Raw genomic sequence first — 20,000 nt, 5'->3', positions numbered from 1 at the left:
TTTGTAATCCATTAGTGCTGATAAACTGTAAAGCTGGTCAAGAGAAAAGGTAGCTGGATAGTGCTTTTGTTTTCCTTAACGGCAATTGATTTCCTTATGCCAGAATAGTCTGCACTACACCTATATACTTGTTTCTCTTACTAGAGTTCATGTTTTCATAAAACTGTACTCAAGCTGCACACTTTCACTTTCACTTTTGTGTACATAAACAACTTAAGAAATAACAACTAAAAAGTTAATGACCAACTCTCTTTAATCCATGCAATTGTTGACATGTCTTCGTTTTTAGGAGAAGCAGACCATGCTTTCTTATCCTCTCAAGCAGGTGTACTTCATCAAGGATCAGGAGCAAGTGGGATGGACACATCTGCAGGTTACAACGTGGTACGTTTCTTGCATTATTTGCAAATGGGAAGCAGTAAAGATCGAGCCTAATGGATTCCTAAAAACCATGGGTGTACATCGGAACAGCAATAGGCACATATCTGGGTATCTTTACTGAATGTAGACTATAAAATAGCGACGAAGACCATATTGCTGAACTTAATTCATCCCTGTCAATCTGGATATGTTAAAGGAAGGTTCATTGGAGAAAGTATTAGGCTAATAGCAGATATAACGCATTTCACTAAAGCGAAGAATATTCCAGGGATAGCCGTGTTTTTGGATTTTGAGAAAGCGTTTGACTCGATTGAGTGGAATTTTATTCATAGATGCCTCGAAACGGTCTCATTTCGGTCTTGACCTCCGACAATGGATAAAAGTGTTTTATACAGATATCTCTAGTTGTGTTCTGAATAACGGATACGCCTCAAAACATTTTCATCTAGAACGCGGGGTGCGTCAAGGTTGCCCACTTCCCGGCACATTATTCGTTATTGCTATTGAGTTACTCACACAACGTATTAGACGCTCAAAAGAAATGAAAGGTATTCCAATAGATGAACATAATGGGGTTAAACTTTCGCAATATGCAGACGACACAACTGTACTTCTTTCTGATGTCCAGTCACTGTCAAGGTTAGTAGTATAGGAGTTGGGGGTACGAGACCATTTTTGCAAAAATGTTCTCATACCAACCCAACTCCATACTACTTTCCATTTAATGGCTACGAATTATTGATCTCGTATTTATGATCTCATATTTTGGAAATCTATATGTTTTTAAAATAATACTTCATGTAATAGTATAATGATAATAGTATAATGATAATAGTATAATGAGTTGTAAAGAACTGCATAAAGAACTTGTCAATATGGAAGAAGTGGTCTGTCCATTTTGCAATAAACAAATCTCAAAGCATACTAAAAAAACAGAACAATGTTGTGATGAACCGTTTATGGTGAATGACAACAATATGCTAGTTTGTAAAAAATGTGGGGCAGTTAATGGCTATAAACCACTTATAGAATTTGTTGATTTTCACTCAAATAAGCATAGATTTCATCGTAAAAGTGTTTACCAAAGAAAATATCATATAGAAAACATAATGAATAATATAGCTGTAAAAAATGGTTTTCAGATAACCGTGAAAAATAGAGATAAGATATTGAGAATTTTTGATGAAATTGGTAAGGTCGTAAAATCTGTGAATATAGACAGAAAGCGTATGATTAACATAAATTTCATTTTGAAACAAATATTTAAAATGCTTGATCTTCCTTTTGAAAAGGTCAAGACGAGTAAATCCAAAAAGACACTTCAATCATATGAACAATATTGGAAGGACATAAAGACACTGATAATCGATGAAATAAACACAATAGTTAAGGAATGAATTTGTCATTGTATTTTGCGTAAAATTTGTCAACACTAGGACATAGATCTGTGACAAAATCATCTATATTTTTTAATTCTGTGTGAAACGATGGATTGAAATCACCGCTTCTCAACATGTCTTTTATTGAATTCAATAAATGTTGATAACTTTGGTACGCGTATGTGCAATTTTGTATTTTAAGATCCAGTGATTGGAAATCCATATAAGACTTGATTAACAAAGCACAAGTGCTTATTGCTACTAGGGCTATACCGCCAGTTACAACAGCACTGATGATTCCGCCAGTACCGGTTAAAATGGAAACAGTATTTCCTAACAGTTTTAATTTTTTGTAACGTTTCACAGCTTGCTTGTAAGCCCAACACTTTCTGTGGTATGCCTTATAATAGCTCTTTAGTTCGTCAACCTGATCTTCCGTCAGTGAATCTGAAATATGGTTCCAGCTGAATATTTTTTTTCGATCTGTCATATATATGGTTTAGATTGTTAATCGTCTGCATAGACAATATAGTATACCACTGACTTGTCCACAAAAAGGTGATCTTTTAATCAGTTTGGTTGGGTATTTTTCTGAAATAGCATAAGTGTAACCTCTACCGAGCTTATGGTGGACATAAAACCTCCCGGAAGCATCATGTAATACACTATGTGAATTTAATATATCAATCCAACCGAAGATCTTTTCAAGTAACCATGTTAGACAGCCACTACCTGATCCAAGAAGACCTATTTCACCATCATTGAGTTCTAAAATTTTGTTTATTGATATGTTTTTTGCAAAGTAAAAATAGTGTAGGTATTGATAAACAAGTGCTGATTTCAATATTTTGTCATCAATGTATGGATATTTTAGTTTTGTTATATGAAATTTTTTTTTACGTGTTTTAATAAGATATTGATATACATATGTACTTATGTTATATTATATATCAATTTCAATCAATAAACTAACCAAGGCATGTGTCACCGATGAATTGTTGGTCTTAGATATGAAATTTATTCGATCTCCAGAATTGAGACTCAATGGTGCTTGAAATGTGTATTAAAACGAGCTGTGATCTGGTATGACTTGGGACTCCAATTTTCGCTCGGAATATCGGAACAAATTATCAGTGAATGCGAATTTTCGCTCGAAAATTCGCGTCAACTACAACAATAGGCAATGCGAAAATTCGGCGAATTTTCTGCGAACTTTCGCGCTGGACAAAAATTCGCCATTTTTCGTCGAAAAGCCCCGAAATTCGCGCATTTCGTCGAATTACGTTCTCATTACTTTTTCACAATACTGTACATTAAATGATGGTTTTAAATTCAATTGAGAATCCGAATGATCTTGGATTTTGATTTGCATCATTAAAACTCAGTCCTAAAATATATTGATTAAAGAATCTGTTGATATTGACAGAAATCATTCTTGATCTCGAAAAATCCAAGGGATAATTGGCTGGTGGTTGCCCTATTGACGTGAATGTTATTTTATGATTGCTGGATGTTGGTCGTCTTTTGTCAGCAACCAATGTCATTTTTGTGATATACATGCTCGGATATGCATGTGAAACACCAGAAATCGCAGTTAATAAGCATTGATTAGTTGTACCGGCTGCTCTTGTACTCATTCCTACGATAATGGAATTATATGAGAAGTTTTTGATGTACAATCTGCTTATAGCATCTGTGTCTTGTGTTGCAGTAGCTAAACCTGTGATTTTGTGATCGTTCATATTGATTGGTACATGCATTTGAAATTTATTATTTGCAACCTCATAAGCTTTTTCGTAATCGTAGATAGTCATGTCCAGATCGTTTTTTGCTTCACCCTTGATACCATAAATCAAAACATATAAAGGTAATAGACTAGGACTAAGGTTGTCAAAACTACTCTGAACATTAACATATCACCTTCTTTGAATTGATGGAGATGTGCCGTCTGGAGAAAGATTCAATATACTTCGATAATATTTATAATCGGTATTGATTTTTATTGTGTGTGATTTGTCAATATTCATATACATTTTTTCGAATGTTATATTAAAAGAATCAAATTCTGAATCATGTCTACCATCTTTTTCGAAATACACTTCAATACAAAAAGTGTAATTATCACTAAAATTATCACGTATCATCTTGAATAAATTAAAATCAAACCTTCCTTTAAACAGACTAGATCCGGCATTTGTTTTTTGAACCTTTAAGGAAAATGCTTTTTTGTTGGTTTTATGTGGTGAGTCATTATAAGTGATTAGATTTACGTCCTGTATACCAAAATCTTCGGTGAATTCTCCATCGTCCATAGCATACGCTAGCACATTTTTCCTGTTTTCGTGTGTGCTTATATGACTCTCCGCTATTTTTTGGTCTGTATATCTATTATTTTGGGTACTTATAGTCGAAAAAGCATCATTTACTTGCTTCAAAGTTATGGCATCTTGATTATGTGTGGCGTTTCCGAGATTTATTATTCGTTGATTGTTCATGTCTAGATTGGAAGTCATTGTATTACTACCGTTTCTTAAAACGACTTGATTTGTATCTGGTTTTTTATTAAGTTCATCTTTTACAAATTTACGACTAACGACTGCATTATCTCGATTTTCATCTCTAATACCGAGAATGGTGTAACTATTCATCTCAATATCTCCCTGCATGATTGCTCCCGTGAGAGGTAAATATTCAGCTGTTTTGCTGATCAATTGACTGTAATTGACAGCATCTTGAGAACTTGTACCTGTTTTGACATGTGTTATTTTTTTTTGATTCATGTCCAAATTATCAGTCATACTTTGTGAACCATCTCGTAACACAACCTGATTGACATTTGGTTTGGCGGCTAATGCAGTATCAATGTATCCTTTATTCACTAAATCAGTTGATTGTGTACCATTGCCTACTTGTGTTATTTTATTGTCTCCAAAATCAAAATCGCCAGTAACTGAAATACTACCATCCCTTTTTAAGTAACCAGACATGTCTCCGGTATGTGATTCTAAATATCTTTTATTGACTCCATCTTGTGGATCGGATGGATTCGCCATGTTTATTATTTTATTTTGATTCATTTTGAGATTTGTTGTCATATGATTGACTCCATCTTTTCTCAAAAATCGTGTGTTTGCCTCTAGGGTCGTTGTGAGCTGATCTTCATTTGTTACAGATCCGACGTTGTAGAATCGTTTGTTATCACAATCAATATCTCCATGAAAACCTGTTTTGACAAAATTGTCTGTAAAAAACTTGTAACTCATAGCGTCATTGTTGTTTAATGAAGGATTCGCTAAATTTGTGATTTTTGATTTTTCATGTCAATCGGATTTTGGGCTTCTATCTTTCCATCATTTGTATTTAAATCTAAGTAAAAGTTATGTAAATGTAAACTGCTGACAGCGTCACTCTGACCATGTCTAGCAGGAGCAATATTTTCGACACGTCTGTTGTCCATATCGATAGCTGCCAACATTTTATTACTTCCGTCCAGTTTCAATGTCTTATTAACCTCAGAATCAACATAACTCTTAGTAGTTGCATCGTCATTCGTTTGCGGTGAACCTACATTTCTCAGTTTTTTATTCTGCATATCATAATCACCGTTATCTGTTAGTTTAAAACCAACACCAGGCAATCCTTTTACTATTTCAATAACTTTTTCATGTGAAAATGTGTCTTCAGGTAATTTACCATTTGAGTAACTCATATATAATTGAGTTATACAATTCATTTATATTTTTTCATCAAAATTCTTCTTTACTTGTTTCTTAGGTTTGTCAATATATATAAAACTAAAAGGGTCTCTAGTTGCTTTCTCGTATAATTGTTTTGAGACATTGTTTTCACGACATATGAGACTTTTTTCATTAGTACTCGGAAAATCATAAATGGCAAAATGTGAGCAGTTTAATCTAATATCTTTTGGTGTCTTATAGTAGCTTTGACTCAAATATATGACACAGCAGTTTTTATGTCTCCCCTGTATAAAATAGTCGACTAATGGTTTTTGGTTTCTATCACATACAAAATCGTCGAATATTACGATTTTTTGATTGTCACTATTAAGATCATTTACAGGAATGATTTGATCGTTGCTTGCTTCAATAACATCATAACCAAACTCATCACTCATTGGTTCGAAATAATCCATGAGATTCTGATACTTTGACTGCTCTAAGTTTTTTGCATAAAGGTATATTTTATCAAAGTACAACAAATTGTAAATCATATGCATCAGCATATTTGTTTTTCCTCCTCCGCTAGGCGAGCAAAGAAGCACGCGGAAGCATCGATCAGGCATGAAATCATATATTTGTTTGAAATTGGATGTGACTTCATCGTCAGTATCATAATTTGGTATTTTCATTTTTTATATTATATGGGTATATTGTTTCAATAAAATGGTGTATAACATGGTGTTCAACATGGTGTTTAACACAGTGTTAAACGTTATTTTTTATATATAATTTCCATTTTTATGTAACGTAACAATATAACAATAAATGAGTTTACTTAAGTGGAAAGAACTCGCAAAGAGTAAATCTGAATTAGGGGATAAGATCAATTATGTCCGTAATGCAATTAAAAAGAATAATATCGATCAGAAGACCAGTCAACAGGGATTTTCAAAAGTATTTAAACCAATTACAAGTAAATTAGATGATGTCATTGATAGTAATCAGGTTTTAAGGTTGCCAAGGAAAAAACGACCACTGAAGAAAGGAGAAGTTCCGAATTACGGTATTGATATAGAGGATGAAGTTGAGGACATGGGTTTAGATGATCTATTTGAACAACCTGTTTTGTCACAGCAAGAAAAACAACTGGTGCCAAAACCGCCAACATATGAAGAATCTTTACAAGATCTTCTGGAAGGAAAAAAAGAGATTTATGTTGATCCTAAGTACTTTCCTGAAGAACCAGAATTACCACCAGAATACGATGACGACGAAGATATCGATTATGCATTAGATGATGAAGACATGGACAATGAGATATTGAATGATCTTGGTCTTCAAAATTATGATTCTGTTGAAAAGGTAATAAATCAACAAGAAATGACTGAACAAAAAAACAAAAAATATCTCAAAAAGATTGTCACAGCAGCTAAAACAAAAAGAAATCAATTAAAAGGTTATAAGGCCAATATAAGTAAACGATTCAACAGTGGTTCAATTTCTGAAGCTATAAAACAACAGGAATACAAAAGAATAGACAACGCAAGAGCAGCTTTGAGCACATACATAGATCATTATGAAAATAAAATGGAAACAATGAAAGGTTCTGGTATGAAAAAACAAAAAGGTGGCAATGTGATATTTTTCAACAAACCGAAAGACCTCATAAAAAAATTGGATTTGATCATTGGTGAGATATTGGCTGGCAATACAAGCATTGACATGCGAAATATGGGTGTTTCTATATTGGACATGCTTTTAAAGATATCAACGATCAACAAATCACAATATGGTAAATTATACAAACAATATTTCAAAATTTAATGTAGCTTTATTGTATAATGCAACGAGAGATAGTTTTATCATCTTATAGTGTAAAAAATGAATTGGGTAACAAACCAGAAGATTTCACAACGAATTTTACCAGACCTATAATTCTAGACAATAATAAGCAATATGTCATTGGTCTGAATCGTGTTATTAACATGAGTTTCACATGGTTTAATGTAAATGCTGGATACAGCAATTTACAATTGATCAAATACAGTTCAGACAACGGTTCGACTTTCAAAGACATCACCCTTCCAGCCGGTGTGTGGAATTATACAGATTTCAACAAATACATAAAAAATCTAACGAAAATCAGTAAAAAAACTGGCAATAAAACTGTTGATACGTATCCGATAACTCTTGAATTCGATGATACAATATTTAGGGTTACTATTACATTAGCTCAGAATTACCAACTTGATTTGAGAGCAAGTAATTTTAATGACCTGATACGTTTTGACAAAAAGATATTAGCAAGTGGAACGCATATTGGACTAAGAGTGCCAAATCTCAGTCAAGACACAGACATACTCAATATTCATTGTGATTTAATTAACAAATCGCTTGTAGACGGTAAAGACACAGACATCATTTATTCATTCTCAATCAGTGTACTAACTCCAAGTTACTCCTTCACCCTCGAACCACGACGAGTTACATTTAATCCAGTTAATAAAATTACAATTTCATCAATCAGAATCCGGATAACCGATGGAAAAAGAAGATTACTGAATCTAAACGGAGCGGATACATCTTTTTCACTGATTTTGAAAAGCATAGAATAATATAACATAAAAGTATAAATGAAACCGTATGAATTCAAGAGGTTTTATCATCCAAAACTTGGTAGATTTGTTTTTCAACACAAAGGGTCTGGACTTATCGTTGATAATATTTTTAAACCGTTAAAGAGTGTGGCATCATCTGTTTTCAAGAAATTTGCTAAGCCAATAGCAAAGAAGGCATTAGAATCAGGGGTTTCCCATGCAGGTGATAAAATTGGTAAGGCGGCGGCAGAGAAGTCAGGAGACCTGATAATGAAAAAATTGGCAAATTTGAGAAAAGGAGCTACAACACAAAGGGCAATTGTTCCATCCTCACCCATTAAACAGCGAGATGAAAGTACTGATATGATCCTCAACAGATTGATATCAGGATCTGGAAGAAGGCCTAGAGTCTTCAAATAAATAACATGATAGCAAAATTATATAATATAATAGTATAAATGGCTTTTAGAACAAGTGAATTTTTACAAAGAAATGAGTTGGTGCGTTTCCAACTTGATGATGTAATTAGAGCCCCAGCCAATGGTCAACATCAGGTAAAAAATGGATATAAATTCACAATCAATGATAGATCGAGTTTCTACGATTGGTACAATGCTTATTTCGAGGTTCAGTTTCAGGTACAAAAACTGGCTGACGGTACAGCTTATGGTGCAGATCGTATAACAGTTATTAATGGATCTCATTCATTGATTGGTCATGTGTTGATAAAAAGCGCTGGTAAAATTGTGTACGACACGGATAATCTTCATAAGGTTGTTTTTGTAAAAAACCTGCTAGAATGTAGTGACGATTTCAGTCGCTCAGTAGCAAAGAACAGTTTTTGGTATTTAGATACAAGTCATCTGATAGCCAATGCCAATCAGAATGCAGGATTTGAGGCTAGACGACTTTTAACAACTGGGAATTCAGATGTCAATGTTATCATACCTCTTAATCGTTACAGTTTTTTTGAAGAGTTGGAGGGTAAGATGTTGATACCAATGCAGCTTGAATTTACTTTAAAGCTGCCGGATGATAGAGAACTACTTCAAAAACTTGATGCAGTTGATGATGGAAGAGTTGTTATTGACAGATTTTTACTATGGGTTCCAAAATTAACACCAAAAGACAGTCTGTATGATAGGTTCATTGGTTCTTTTTTGAAACAAGATAAATGGACGTATCTCAGAGAAATGTATCAAATGTCAAGTCCGAGGAATGGTAGTGGATTCTTTCAGATTTCTTCCAGTATTGACAATGTTAAAGCAATTTTTGTATACCTACAACGAGCTAAAACAAGGAATTCGGCGACAAATCCATATGAATTTGATACATTTAATATAAATGCCGATCGTGGGAATGGTAGTTATTTGACAACATGTCGTCTAGAATATGGTAATGGTGTATTCTACCCAGAAGCTGAGATAAGCTGAAATAGCTTTGATACTGAACTATAAAAATACACAAAAAGCAATCATAGATCACGTTCACGAAGACGATAAACAATTGATGAAACACAAAATGAAGGTAAAATCAGGGGGTAACGAAACGTTACCCCTTGATGGGAGCCCTGAAACTGGGGGTAACGTTTCGTTACCCCTCTATGTGAGCATTGAAAAGACCATTGAATGTTTCTTTATAAATGAATCTGGTTTTTATTCACTAATTCTTTCTTCCAAACAACCTAAAGCAAGAGAATTCAAACATTGGGTTACAAGCAAAGTTTTACCATCAATCAGAAAAAAAGGATATTATGACGCAAAAAGCAAAAAAATTATTGATTGAAAGTGAATATGACTTGCATTGCAAAGTGGTATCATTTATAAGAGACAAATATCCTGAAAAAGCTTTAATGATCGCTGGTCTAGGTGAAAACCAAAAATCGCCTTTAATACGCTCAACATCATGGAAAAAAGGTTACATGTCAGGACAATGCGATCTCATGCTGTTAAACCCGACAAGTAAAGACAATTCTTTATGCATTGAATTTAAAAGCCCGACAGGTTCATACAATGTGTCTGAGAAACAACTTCATATGAAAAAGATGTATGAAACGAACAAATGTAAGTATCTTATGAGCAATTCTTATGATGACGTTATATTTGAAATCATTAAACATATGGAAGAAAGTAACAAATATATTGAACGCAGATCAAAAACCATTTAAAAAAATATATAAATGTATATTATATGAACAAGTTTCCGAAAAAAACTCAATCTCAATCTCAATCCGAATCGGAAGAATCTGAAGAATATTCTTTGTATGAAACAGAAACAGAAACAGAAGAATCCCAATCGTCGACACAAGAATCTGATTAAACGCAACACATTTAAAATAATGTATATAGTGAATTATATATGGAAGAAAAGAAAGTAAAAATTCAAAGAGGGAGACCTCGATATTACACTGAAGAAGAAAGGAGAAAGAGAAAAACGGACTACATGCTTCACAAGCCTTGGTTCTGTGTTATTTGTAATAACGGTAAGAATTATACTCTAGCAGGCAAACATTGTCATCTTCAAACAAAGAAGCATTATTCAAATGCATTGAGTTACAATTTACAAAAAGAAACAGAATAAACCATTCATATGATCAATTTTCGATAGTTCAAATCATTCATTATCTGGATGTTTCGAATTTTGCGACTATTTAAACGCACATCTAAAGACACTTAAAAAAATATTGTCTATAGATAATATATAGAATGAAAAATAATATCTCAACATATAGTATGGATAAAAAAAGTCTTAAAAAACTCAGCAAATCTGAACTAATCGAATTGCTATTGAAGCAAGATAAAAAACCAGTACCAGCACCAAGGACTGTAAAAGCAAAAATACCAATCCCAACACCAAGAAAGAGTGTAAATCAAATGGTTCAAGATTATGAAAACAACATAATTCTTCCACCATTGGAATTCAGGGATAAACCAGTACCAGCACCAAGAACCAAAAAACCAGTGCCAGCACCAAGAACCAAAAGACCAGTGCCAGCACCAAGAACCAAAATAGAGCAAACAGCAAAAGCATTAAAAGGTTACACAAAGTCTTTTGAGATAAATATCAAAAACAACAAAGACCCACTTATGCAACTGCAAAATACAAGAAAGGCTGTTGCTAACCATATTGAAAACATATTAATATCAATGAAAGGGCTCAAGTTTGTTGAAACACTGAGGGTGACATTTGAAAAGGAAACAAGTCATGAAGAAAGAGTCGTTAAAACAGCTTATTTCAACAGTCAACCCCAAACAATAACAAATGACACACAAATTGAACTAGCTTTATCTTTATCAAAACAAAAAATCTTGAATAAGATTGCAGTTTGGATTTCAGAGGGATCTGGTTGGACTATTCAATCTGTTGACAATCATTATATCAATGTGGTAAAATATGAACCGATGAAAGGATCATCATACATTAAACTACCAAATGAACTCAGAAACAGTGCAAAGGGAGTGATCAACATGAAAAATGAGGATAATGAATGCTTCAGGTGGTGTCATATTCGACATTTGAACCCTCAAGACAAATACCCACAGAGAATCAAAAAATCAGATAAAGCATTCATTGAAAATTTGAATTATTCAGGAATTGAATTTCCAGTGACTACCAAACAGTACAACGAAATAGAAAAAAATAATGAGATCAACATCAATGTATTTGGTTATGAGGAAAAACAAAAATATCCCATTTATGTATCAAAAGAAAAGTATGAAGATTGTATGAATCTGCTTCTTATAACAGAAAATGAAAACAAGCACTATGTATTAATCAAAGATTTCAACAAGTTTATGTACAATCAAACAAAACACAAAGAGAGGAAACATTTTTGCATGCATTGTCTTCAGTGTTTTAGTTCTGAAAGAGTGTTGACTGATCATAAAGAAAACTGTATCCAAGTGAATGGCACACAAGCGATTAAAATGCCAACAAAAGTTGATAACATACTAAAATTCAATAATTTCCATAAACAACTACCAGTTCCATTTGTAATATATGCAGATTTTGAAGCCATAACTGAAAAAATTCATGGATGTCAACCCAATGATGACAAATCATACACAGAGGCTTATCAGAGACACACAGACTGTGGTTATGGATATAAGGTTGTGTGTTGTTATGATGATAAATACACGAAACCAGTACAAATTTATAGAGGTGAGAAAGCTGTTTACAAATTTATGGAAGCTATGCTGGATGAAGTCAAATATTGCAAGAAGATTATAAAAAAATATTTCAATAAACCATTGAGAATGACTAAAGATGATGAAGAAAAATTCCAAAAAGCTGATAAATGCCATATATGTGAGAAAGAATACAATAAAACTGATGTAAGAGTAAGAGATCACTGCCATGTGACTGGTCAGTACAGAGGATCCGCTCATCAAGATTGTAATCTTAACTTCAGAATAACTGATAAAATACCAGTTATATTTCACAATCTCCGTGGGTATGACAGTCATTTTATAATGCAAGAGATTGGTGAAATAGCTAAAAATCACACTTACAAAAACAAAAAGGGAGAACTATGCCAAATGAATATAAACGTTATCCCAAATAATATGGAAAAGTATATGGCTTTCATGTTGGGTAATCACTTAGCCTTCATTGATAGTTTCCAGTTCATGAGCTCAAGTTTGGAGAAACTGGTCAGCAATCTACCGAAAGAATCATTGAAATATACCTCTCAAATATTCAAAAACGAAAAGTTTGATTTAATGTCTCAAAAAGGGGTTTACCCTTACGATTACATGGATAGTTTTGATAAATTCAATAAAAAGCTACCATCAAAAGAAGAATTTTACAGCCTATTATATGATGAACATATAAGTGATGAAGACTATACACATTCTCAAAATGTGTGGAATACATTCTCTCTCAAAAATATGGGCGAGTACCATGACTTGTATCTTAAATCTGACATACTTCTGTTGGCTGATGTATTCGAAAACTTTCGAAAGACCTGTCTGCAATACTATAAACTAGACCCCTGTCATTATTTCACATCTCCAGGGCTTTCATGGGATGCTATGTTAAAAATGACTGATATCAAATTAGAGCTTATGACTGATATTGATATGTTTCAATTCATCGAAAAGGGCATGCGAGGCGGAACAAGCTACATCGCAAACCGATACGGAAAGTCGAATAATAAATACATGAAAACATATGATGAAAAGGCGCCCTCAAAATATATCATGTATTTAGATGCTAACAATCTGTATGGTTGGGCAATGAGTCAATATTTACCAACTGGCGGTTTTAAATGGATGATAAAAAAACAGATAGACAATATAGACTTAGCTAGGTACAGAGAAGACAGCACTAAAGGTTTGATACTAGAAGTAGACCTAACATATCCGGAAGAACAACATGATTTGCATAATGACTACCCACTAGCACCGGAAAAGGTTAAAGTAGGTGAAAACATGCTATCAGAATATTGCAAAAACATCGCGAAGAAATACAATATCTCAACTGGTTTAGTTTGTAAATTAATGCCAACATTAAGCAACAAAGAAAAGTATGTACTCCATTATAGGAACCTACATTGGTTTGAAAATAACTAAAGTCCATCGAGTACTAGAGTTCAATCAATCCGCATGGTTAAAGCAATATATCGATTTCAATACGCAGAAGAGAACCAATGCCAAAAATGCTTTTGAAAAAGACTTCTTCAAGCTTATGAACAACAGTGTATTCGGAAAAACGATGGAAAATATCAGAAAGCGAGTAGATGTCAGATTAGTGACTGATGAAAATAAACTATTAAAAATGGCTGCTAAACCCACTTATGTAAGCAGTAAGATCTTCAATGAAAACTTAGTAGCAGTACATAAAATCAAAGAAACACTTACCCTAAACCGACCAGCTTATGTAGGTATGTGTATCTTAGATCTAAGCAAGACGTTAATGTATGATTTTCATTATAACTACATAAAACAAAATACGGCAGCAAAGCAAAATTATTATTCACCGACACCGACAGTCTTACATATGAAATAGAAACCAATGATGTGTACCAAGACTTTTGGAATGATAAAGACAAATTCGACAACAGTGATTATCCACAAGATTCACAATATTTCAACACAACAAATAAAAAAGTGATCGGTAAATTCAAAGATGAAGCGGCAGGCATACCGATAACCGAATTCGTCGGATTGAGATCAAAAATGTATTCATATATGAAAGACAATGACAAAGGCGGAAAGACAGCAAAGGGAATCAAGAAAAATATTATCACAAATAACATCACTCATAAAAATTACAAAAATGTTCTGTTCAATAATGAACAAATGCATCACACCATGAAAACAATCAGAAGCAACTTACATCAACTTGGAAGCTATGAGCTTAATAAAGTGTCATTATCTTGCTTCGATGACAAGCGCTATATTCACAGCAATGGTGTGACAAGTTATGCACACGGTCACTATAAAATCTAAAAAGTTGGCTGCTGACGTCACGGCACTGCTGTGCCGGTCTACATACAATTACCGCAAGCACAATCTGAATGATAAAGTTTACTCATAAAGTTTACTCATAAAGTTTACTAAAATGTGAGGCTTTTGATTTGTTGAAAGTCACGGGAAAACCCCCTTTCTTTATTTCCGAGAGTGTCATGCTTTGTGATTTTTCTAAGAAAGTCACGTATTTTAAATAACATATAGATTTTCAAAATACGAGATCAAAAATACGAAATCAAAAATTGGTAGCCATTAAATGAAAAAGTAGTATGGAGTTGGGTTGGTATGAGAGCATTTTTGCAAAAATGCTCTCGTACCCCCAACTCCTATACTACTAAGGTTATTTGACTTATTATCGCTTTTAGAAAGGTGCTCTGGTCTAAAATTAAATCAAAATCTGAAATGTTATGGCTTGGCTCTATGCGTAACAGAAAAGACACCATACATGATCTCCAATTGAGCGCCGAGCCAGTTTACGCGCGTGGCGCGCACTTTAGATATGATCTAGAAGTGTCTGAAAAGAAAATTTCTTTTGACAAATTAGGATCTTTAAAGAAAACATTGAATATGTGGTCCCAAAGAGACCTCTCCATCGCTGGCAGGATAAATATACATTGTAATTAAAACATTAGCACTGTCAAAACTTGTGTTTATCTGCAGTGTCATGAATACCCCTAAAGAATTTAGTAAAGAAGGAAACAAGATTACGTTCGATTTTATTTGGGATCACAAGCCTGCCAAAATAAAAAAGACTACCCTTATCAAACAAAAAACAGCTGGTGGCCTGGACATGAAGGATTTTTCTCTCTTCGACAAAGCGCTTAAGTTAAACTGGGTGAAACGGTTATGCTCTAACTCAAGTGCTCCATGGCAGTACATACCTAAATTGCTGCTAGCCGATGTTGGCGGTACAGAACTGTTTAAAGTGGTACTACGACCAAAAAAAAATTTTGTTTTTCCTTTGGATTTCAAAACTATGTTAACTAAACACTAACTCACCCAAGTTTTAAGTTCTGATTTTAAAAAGACACCTGTTTATTTTAGCTGGAATTTTCTTATCTATTGGTCCGCCATTACCAACTTTAAAATCTTGAGAGAGCTGGGTCGAGGAGAAAATGACGTCAAACACTCACTAGTTTAAGAATGCAATGCGTGTGTACGCGACCTAATTAATATGCGGCACGGGAGTTTCGGGCTTTCAGACTTTTCAACCCGTGTTTTGCATATATAATAAATTGCGTTTACACGCTGAAATTTTAAGCTAGTGAGTAAATGACGTCATTTTCTCTAGATTCAACCCTCTGAGGTCCAATCGGCCAGTTTTGAACGTGAGTAATGGCGGACCATGAAATCCAAAACTTACACTCAAAATAAACAGCCTTTGGATAAAACTCAAAACTCAAAATTTTGCCAGTTAAGTGTTAAGCGAACACGCTTTCAAAATCTGAAGAAAAAAAGGAAATGATTTTTTGATCATAGTACCACTTTAAATGTAATTATGATTATAATCTCCTTGACCTAAACAACCATCTTCCTGCTTTCTACAAACAAATCATTTTCTACTGGCAGGACATCGCAACAGCCACACCTAAAAATAAAAATGAGGTTCTCTCGCAGCCAATCTGGAATAACCGATTTTTAACTGTGAATAAGAAAATGGTATTCTTTCCTCATTGGTATCAGGCAGGAATAAAACAAATCTCGGATCTTTTTGACTCCTGTGAGGGCCATTTCCTCCCATTTAATTCTTTTTGCAGTAAATTCAATGTAAAATGTAGCTTTTTACAATATTATAGCATTCTCTCTTTTATTCCTCAAAATTGGAAGAAACTATTGCAAGAATGTTCCAAAGACTCGGTCACGCCTCCCACCTCAATCTGTTCACTGTCATGTAAGGCAATATACAGTATCCTACTTTACCTTGAAGATCTACCTCCACCAACTTCTGAGAAAAAACTTTTAGAGTCTGACGTCGAGAAAAGTGACTTGTCTAAAATCTACCTCCTACCATTCAAAGCCACGAGAGAAATTAAATTGACGATGTTCCAATACAAAATCATTCACCGAATTTTACCAACGAATAGCTTGTTATATAAAATGAAAAAGTTACCTCGCCCTTCTGTCCCTTTTGTCCTTCTGAGTGTCAGACCCTGTGGCATTTGTTTGTAAACTGCAAGCACGCAAATTCCTTTTGGGATGGATTCCGGGAGTGGTACTCAACCTCTAGTAATACGAAACTGCTTCTGTCAGAACTGGAGGTTATGTTCGGAATTATTCCCTGTCACAACTACTGTTTGGGCCTCAACCATCTTATTATTTTAGGTAAATATTTCTTATATGTTAACGCTTTAAATACCATAAAGTACAATTTCGGTGATTTTGCCTCTCTAGTGCGCGAAAAAATTAATATAGAAAAATATATTGCAGTCACTTGTAATAAGGAGAAAGAGTTTAGAAACAAATGGAAATTTTTTCTGTCCTTATAAAATTACATTGTGTCCTTCTACTTCTCAGCTTCTGTATTTTGATTTTCTTGCTATCTATTTATTTAACAGCCTATTAAATTCTAGAAAACCAATACTCTACATAGTGGAAGTAACAAACAAAATTCTTATTAGTGACTCGAACAATTAAAATGTAAATAATTACGTTGTAAACAGATCAACTGTAATTCCATTTGACTAGTGTTATGGTATTGTCACATGTATCGTATGTAGTGCAAGTTAATGTAGTGCAAGTATTGTGTAAGAAGTAAGTACAAGTGTAAATCATGTAAATAAATAAATAAAAAAAAAATATAAAAAATAAATTAAAAATAGGCACATTGATGTTAAAAATACAAAAGAACGGTAAAAAAGGAGAAAACAGCAAACAAAACAAAAACAGACATTTGTTTTTATCCTGGCATGCATGCAGACATCTCAACTGGCTGTAATTTGAGTTTTGTATATGAACGTACTGTGGCAACGATGTTATGCATTGACTGCCGTGAAAAATCATGAAAAGGCGTGTCCGTGATTTTTCCCAAAAGGACAATAATTGTGGAAATGCTTTTCATTGACATTCATCGATCATTAAAGATTATGTAGGGCAGTTACAAATGCCTTTCCTTCTCCTCAAGTTTGTTTATAACTTTGATGATCAAAATTTAATATTTTAAGTATGTCCTTCATGTATTAAGTCTTGTCATATCTACATCCTCTATGGGTTCATTACTAAAATCTTCGAACTTTGCTTATTTCAAATGCTCCAATACTAAGCTACAGGACAAAGAGATGTGGGAGCTACATCAAAGCCATTTAACTACAGGTTCTTTCAAATTATGGTGAATTTTAGCTTACTTCATGACTGAAGAGATCAACGTGTTGTCTTACCTTGAGAGTTTTAAAGAACTAATGAAGTACTTAGCCTTCTTGCAGCCGTCTTTTGTGTCAGTCCCATTCTCCCTCCCCACAAACGTCTGCTGAAGCAAGGTGGGCCTGCCATTCCCTTTGTGCGAGAATATTCAATCAGACTCGAGCTATTGTTACAAGATAGCCAATTGTAAAGCAGCTTATAAAATGGTTAGAAATTTACGCGCGAAAACTCTTCACGGTATTCAATGTTTAAAATGTTGTGTTTATCGGTTTGTGTGGAGGTTAATACAACAAAAAAGCTTGTCAATGGTGACCTTCGAGGTTATATATGTGGTAGTACTCCTCCTGTCAAAGAAAGGACGTCAACGTCTACTCCGAGAATGACTTGTTTGTGTGTGTACAAACCCATGCTATAAACGCCTTCTTAAACTCGAGACGTTAGAGAAAAACATCTTTGACTTGAAACAAGAACTCACGAGCAGTTTTGATGGTAATGTGGAGGCAGCTAGGGTGAAAAGATAGCGACAACTCAGAGCAAGCTCACTCGTCCTGGGGCGTAAATATCTCTGAAGTTTTGTTTTTTGGAAGCTCCCAGTGTAGCTCGAATGACACGGTGTATAGGACTGCACCAGTATCCCAGAGGTCATGGGTTTGAATCCTGCCTGAGTTACTGCTCTACATCCTAACTTGATTTTTTGCGCAGTTCAAATTCGTCTTTCCTATATTAAGTCATGACATAAACCAACTATATTTCAGTTGAGGAAAGTACCTCTGATCATTAGTTATCTGCATGAAACTCTCAAGGAAAGACAACAAATTGATCTCTTTATTCATAAAGTACACTAAAGTTCACCATAATTTGAAAGAACCTGTAGTGTCACGGCTTTCATGCAGCAAGGAGCAAGGGTGGCACAGTTGGTTAGTGCGCGGCCTTGGTGCAAGAGGTCCCGAGTTCGATCCCCGGATCTCACATCCTTGTTTCGACTTCTTTCCTTTCAGTGTAGCCTAAGTAGCTTTAAATACCCTTAAAACGGAGCACTGATAGAAAGAGGGAAGTAAAATGAGCGTACCGTCAGCTTCCTGGAGAATACTGTCTAGAGAGTAAAGGAACTCCTGACGTTAAATAAGGTGCACCTTTACCTTAACCTAGCTCTCACATTCATTTGTCCTGTTGCTTGGAAGTGAAATCAAAAAAAACACGTTCGCTCTGAAATCCGAAATTCCCATTCGATTTGGAAAATTCTTAATCGTTGTATTTCAAGGAAGAATGCTCGATTAGCCACTGTTGAAATACACTTCTCCTAGCAAATAATTTCTTCAATGAATTTTATGCAAATGTTGGAAAAGTGACAGCTTTGAAAACAACGAGGAACACAATCTCGACATTCAAGACACAGAGGGAATTCATCCGTGTGAATCTGATCGCAGCTTCGGTCAAAACAATGCTAACTTATTTACGTTTCAATCCATCACTATGGGTGATGCGAACAGGATTATTAAGAATCTACCGTCAAAGAAAGCTCCCGGTTGTGACAAAGTTAATGCCAAAATTGCGCCCATTAAAACTAGTCTTCTCAACAATTCCTCTTCTTCGAACAGTTTTCCACTTCCTTGGAAGAAAGCAGAAGTTGTTCCAATTCCTTCTTAAATGAGGGGACAGTGAAGAGCCCTATTATATCTAAAGTATGTGAAAGGGCAGCTCATTCAAAGTTCGTGAATTTCCTCGACTTAAACAATATTGTACATCACCTACAAAGTGGAAATAGAAAATTCCATTCAACCGAATCAGGGCTTCTTCACTTTACTGACGAACTGCTTAGTAACATGGATCAAAAGAAGATATCTGTTATTGTTCTATTGGACATGTTCAAAGCCTTTGACGGCATCCGGCATGAGTTAATGTTGCATACAATCCTCAAATCTGGTGTATCGGAATCTGCGCGCGCCTGGTTTGAAAGCTACTTATCACAACGCGAACAAGTAGTTAAGATTCAGAATACCTTGTCCAACTCCTTACCCTTAATGATTGGGGTACCGTCCAGTGTTGTTTACATTGTATAAAACATTTCAAACCACTCGGCTATGTAGATGACACCAAACTCTTCCTCGGGTTCCCCTCCAGCAACCTTCACGA

The 20,000-nt window shown here is 34.5% G+C and overlaps 1 protein-coding gene across 1 annotated transcript in view; it reads left to right on the top strand.

The window, feature by feature from the left end:
* Positions 1-20,000, top strand: part of LOC138013740 (uncharacterized) — a 49,407-nt gene that overhangs the window by 26,609 nt on the left and 2,798 nt on the right. Inside the window, exon 8 of the mRNA XM_068860817.1 lies at positions 290-384. Coding sequence (XP_068716918.1) covers positions 290-384 — 95 coding nt within the window. The remainder of the gene's footprint in view (positions 1-289; positions 385-20,000) is intronic.

The sequence above is a fragment of the Montipora capricornis genome, chromosome 1, assembly GCF_036669925.1.
Source record: "Montipora capricornis isolate CH-2021 chromosome 1, ASM3666992v2, whole genome shotgun sequence".
Taxonomy (NCBI): Eukaryota; Metazoa; Cnidaria; class Anthozoa; order Scleractinia; family Acroporidae; genus Montipora; species Montipora capricornis.
This window is presented reverse-complemented; position numbering and strand designations above follow the sequence as displayed.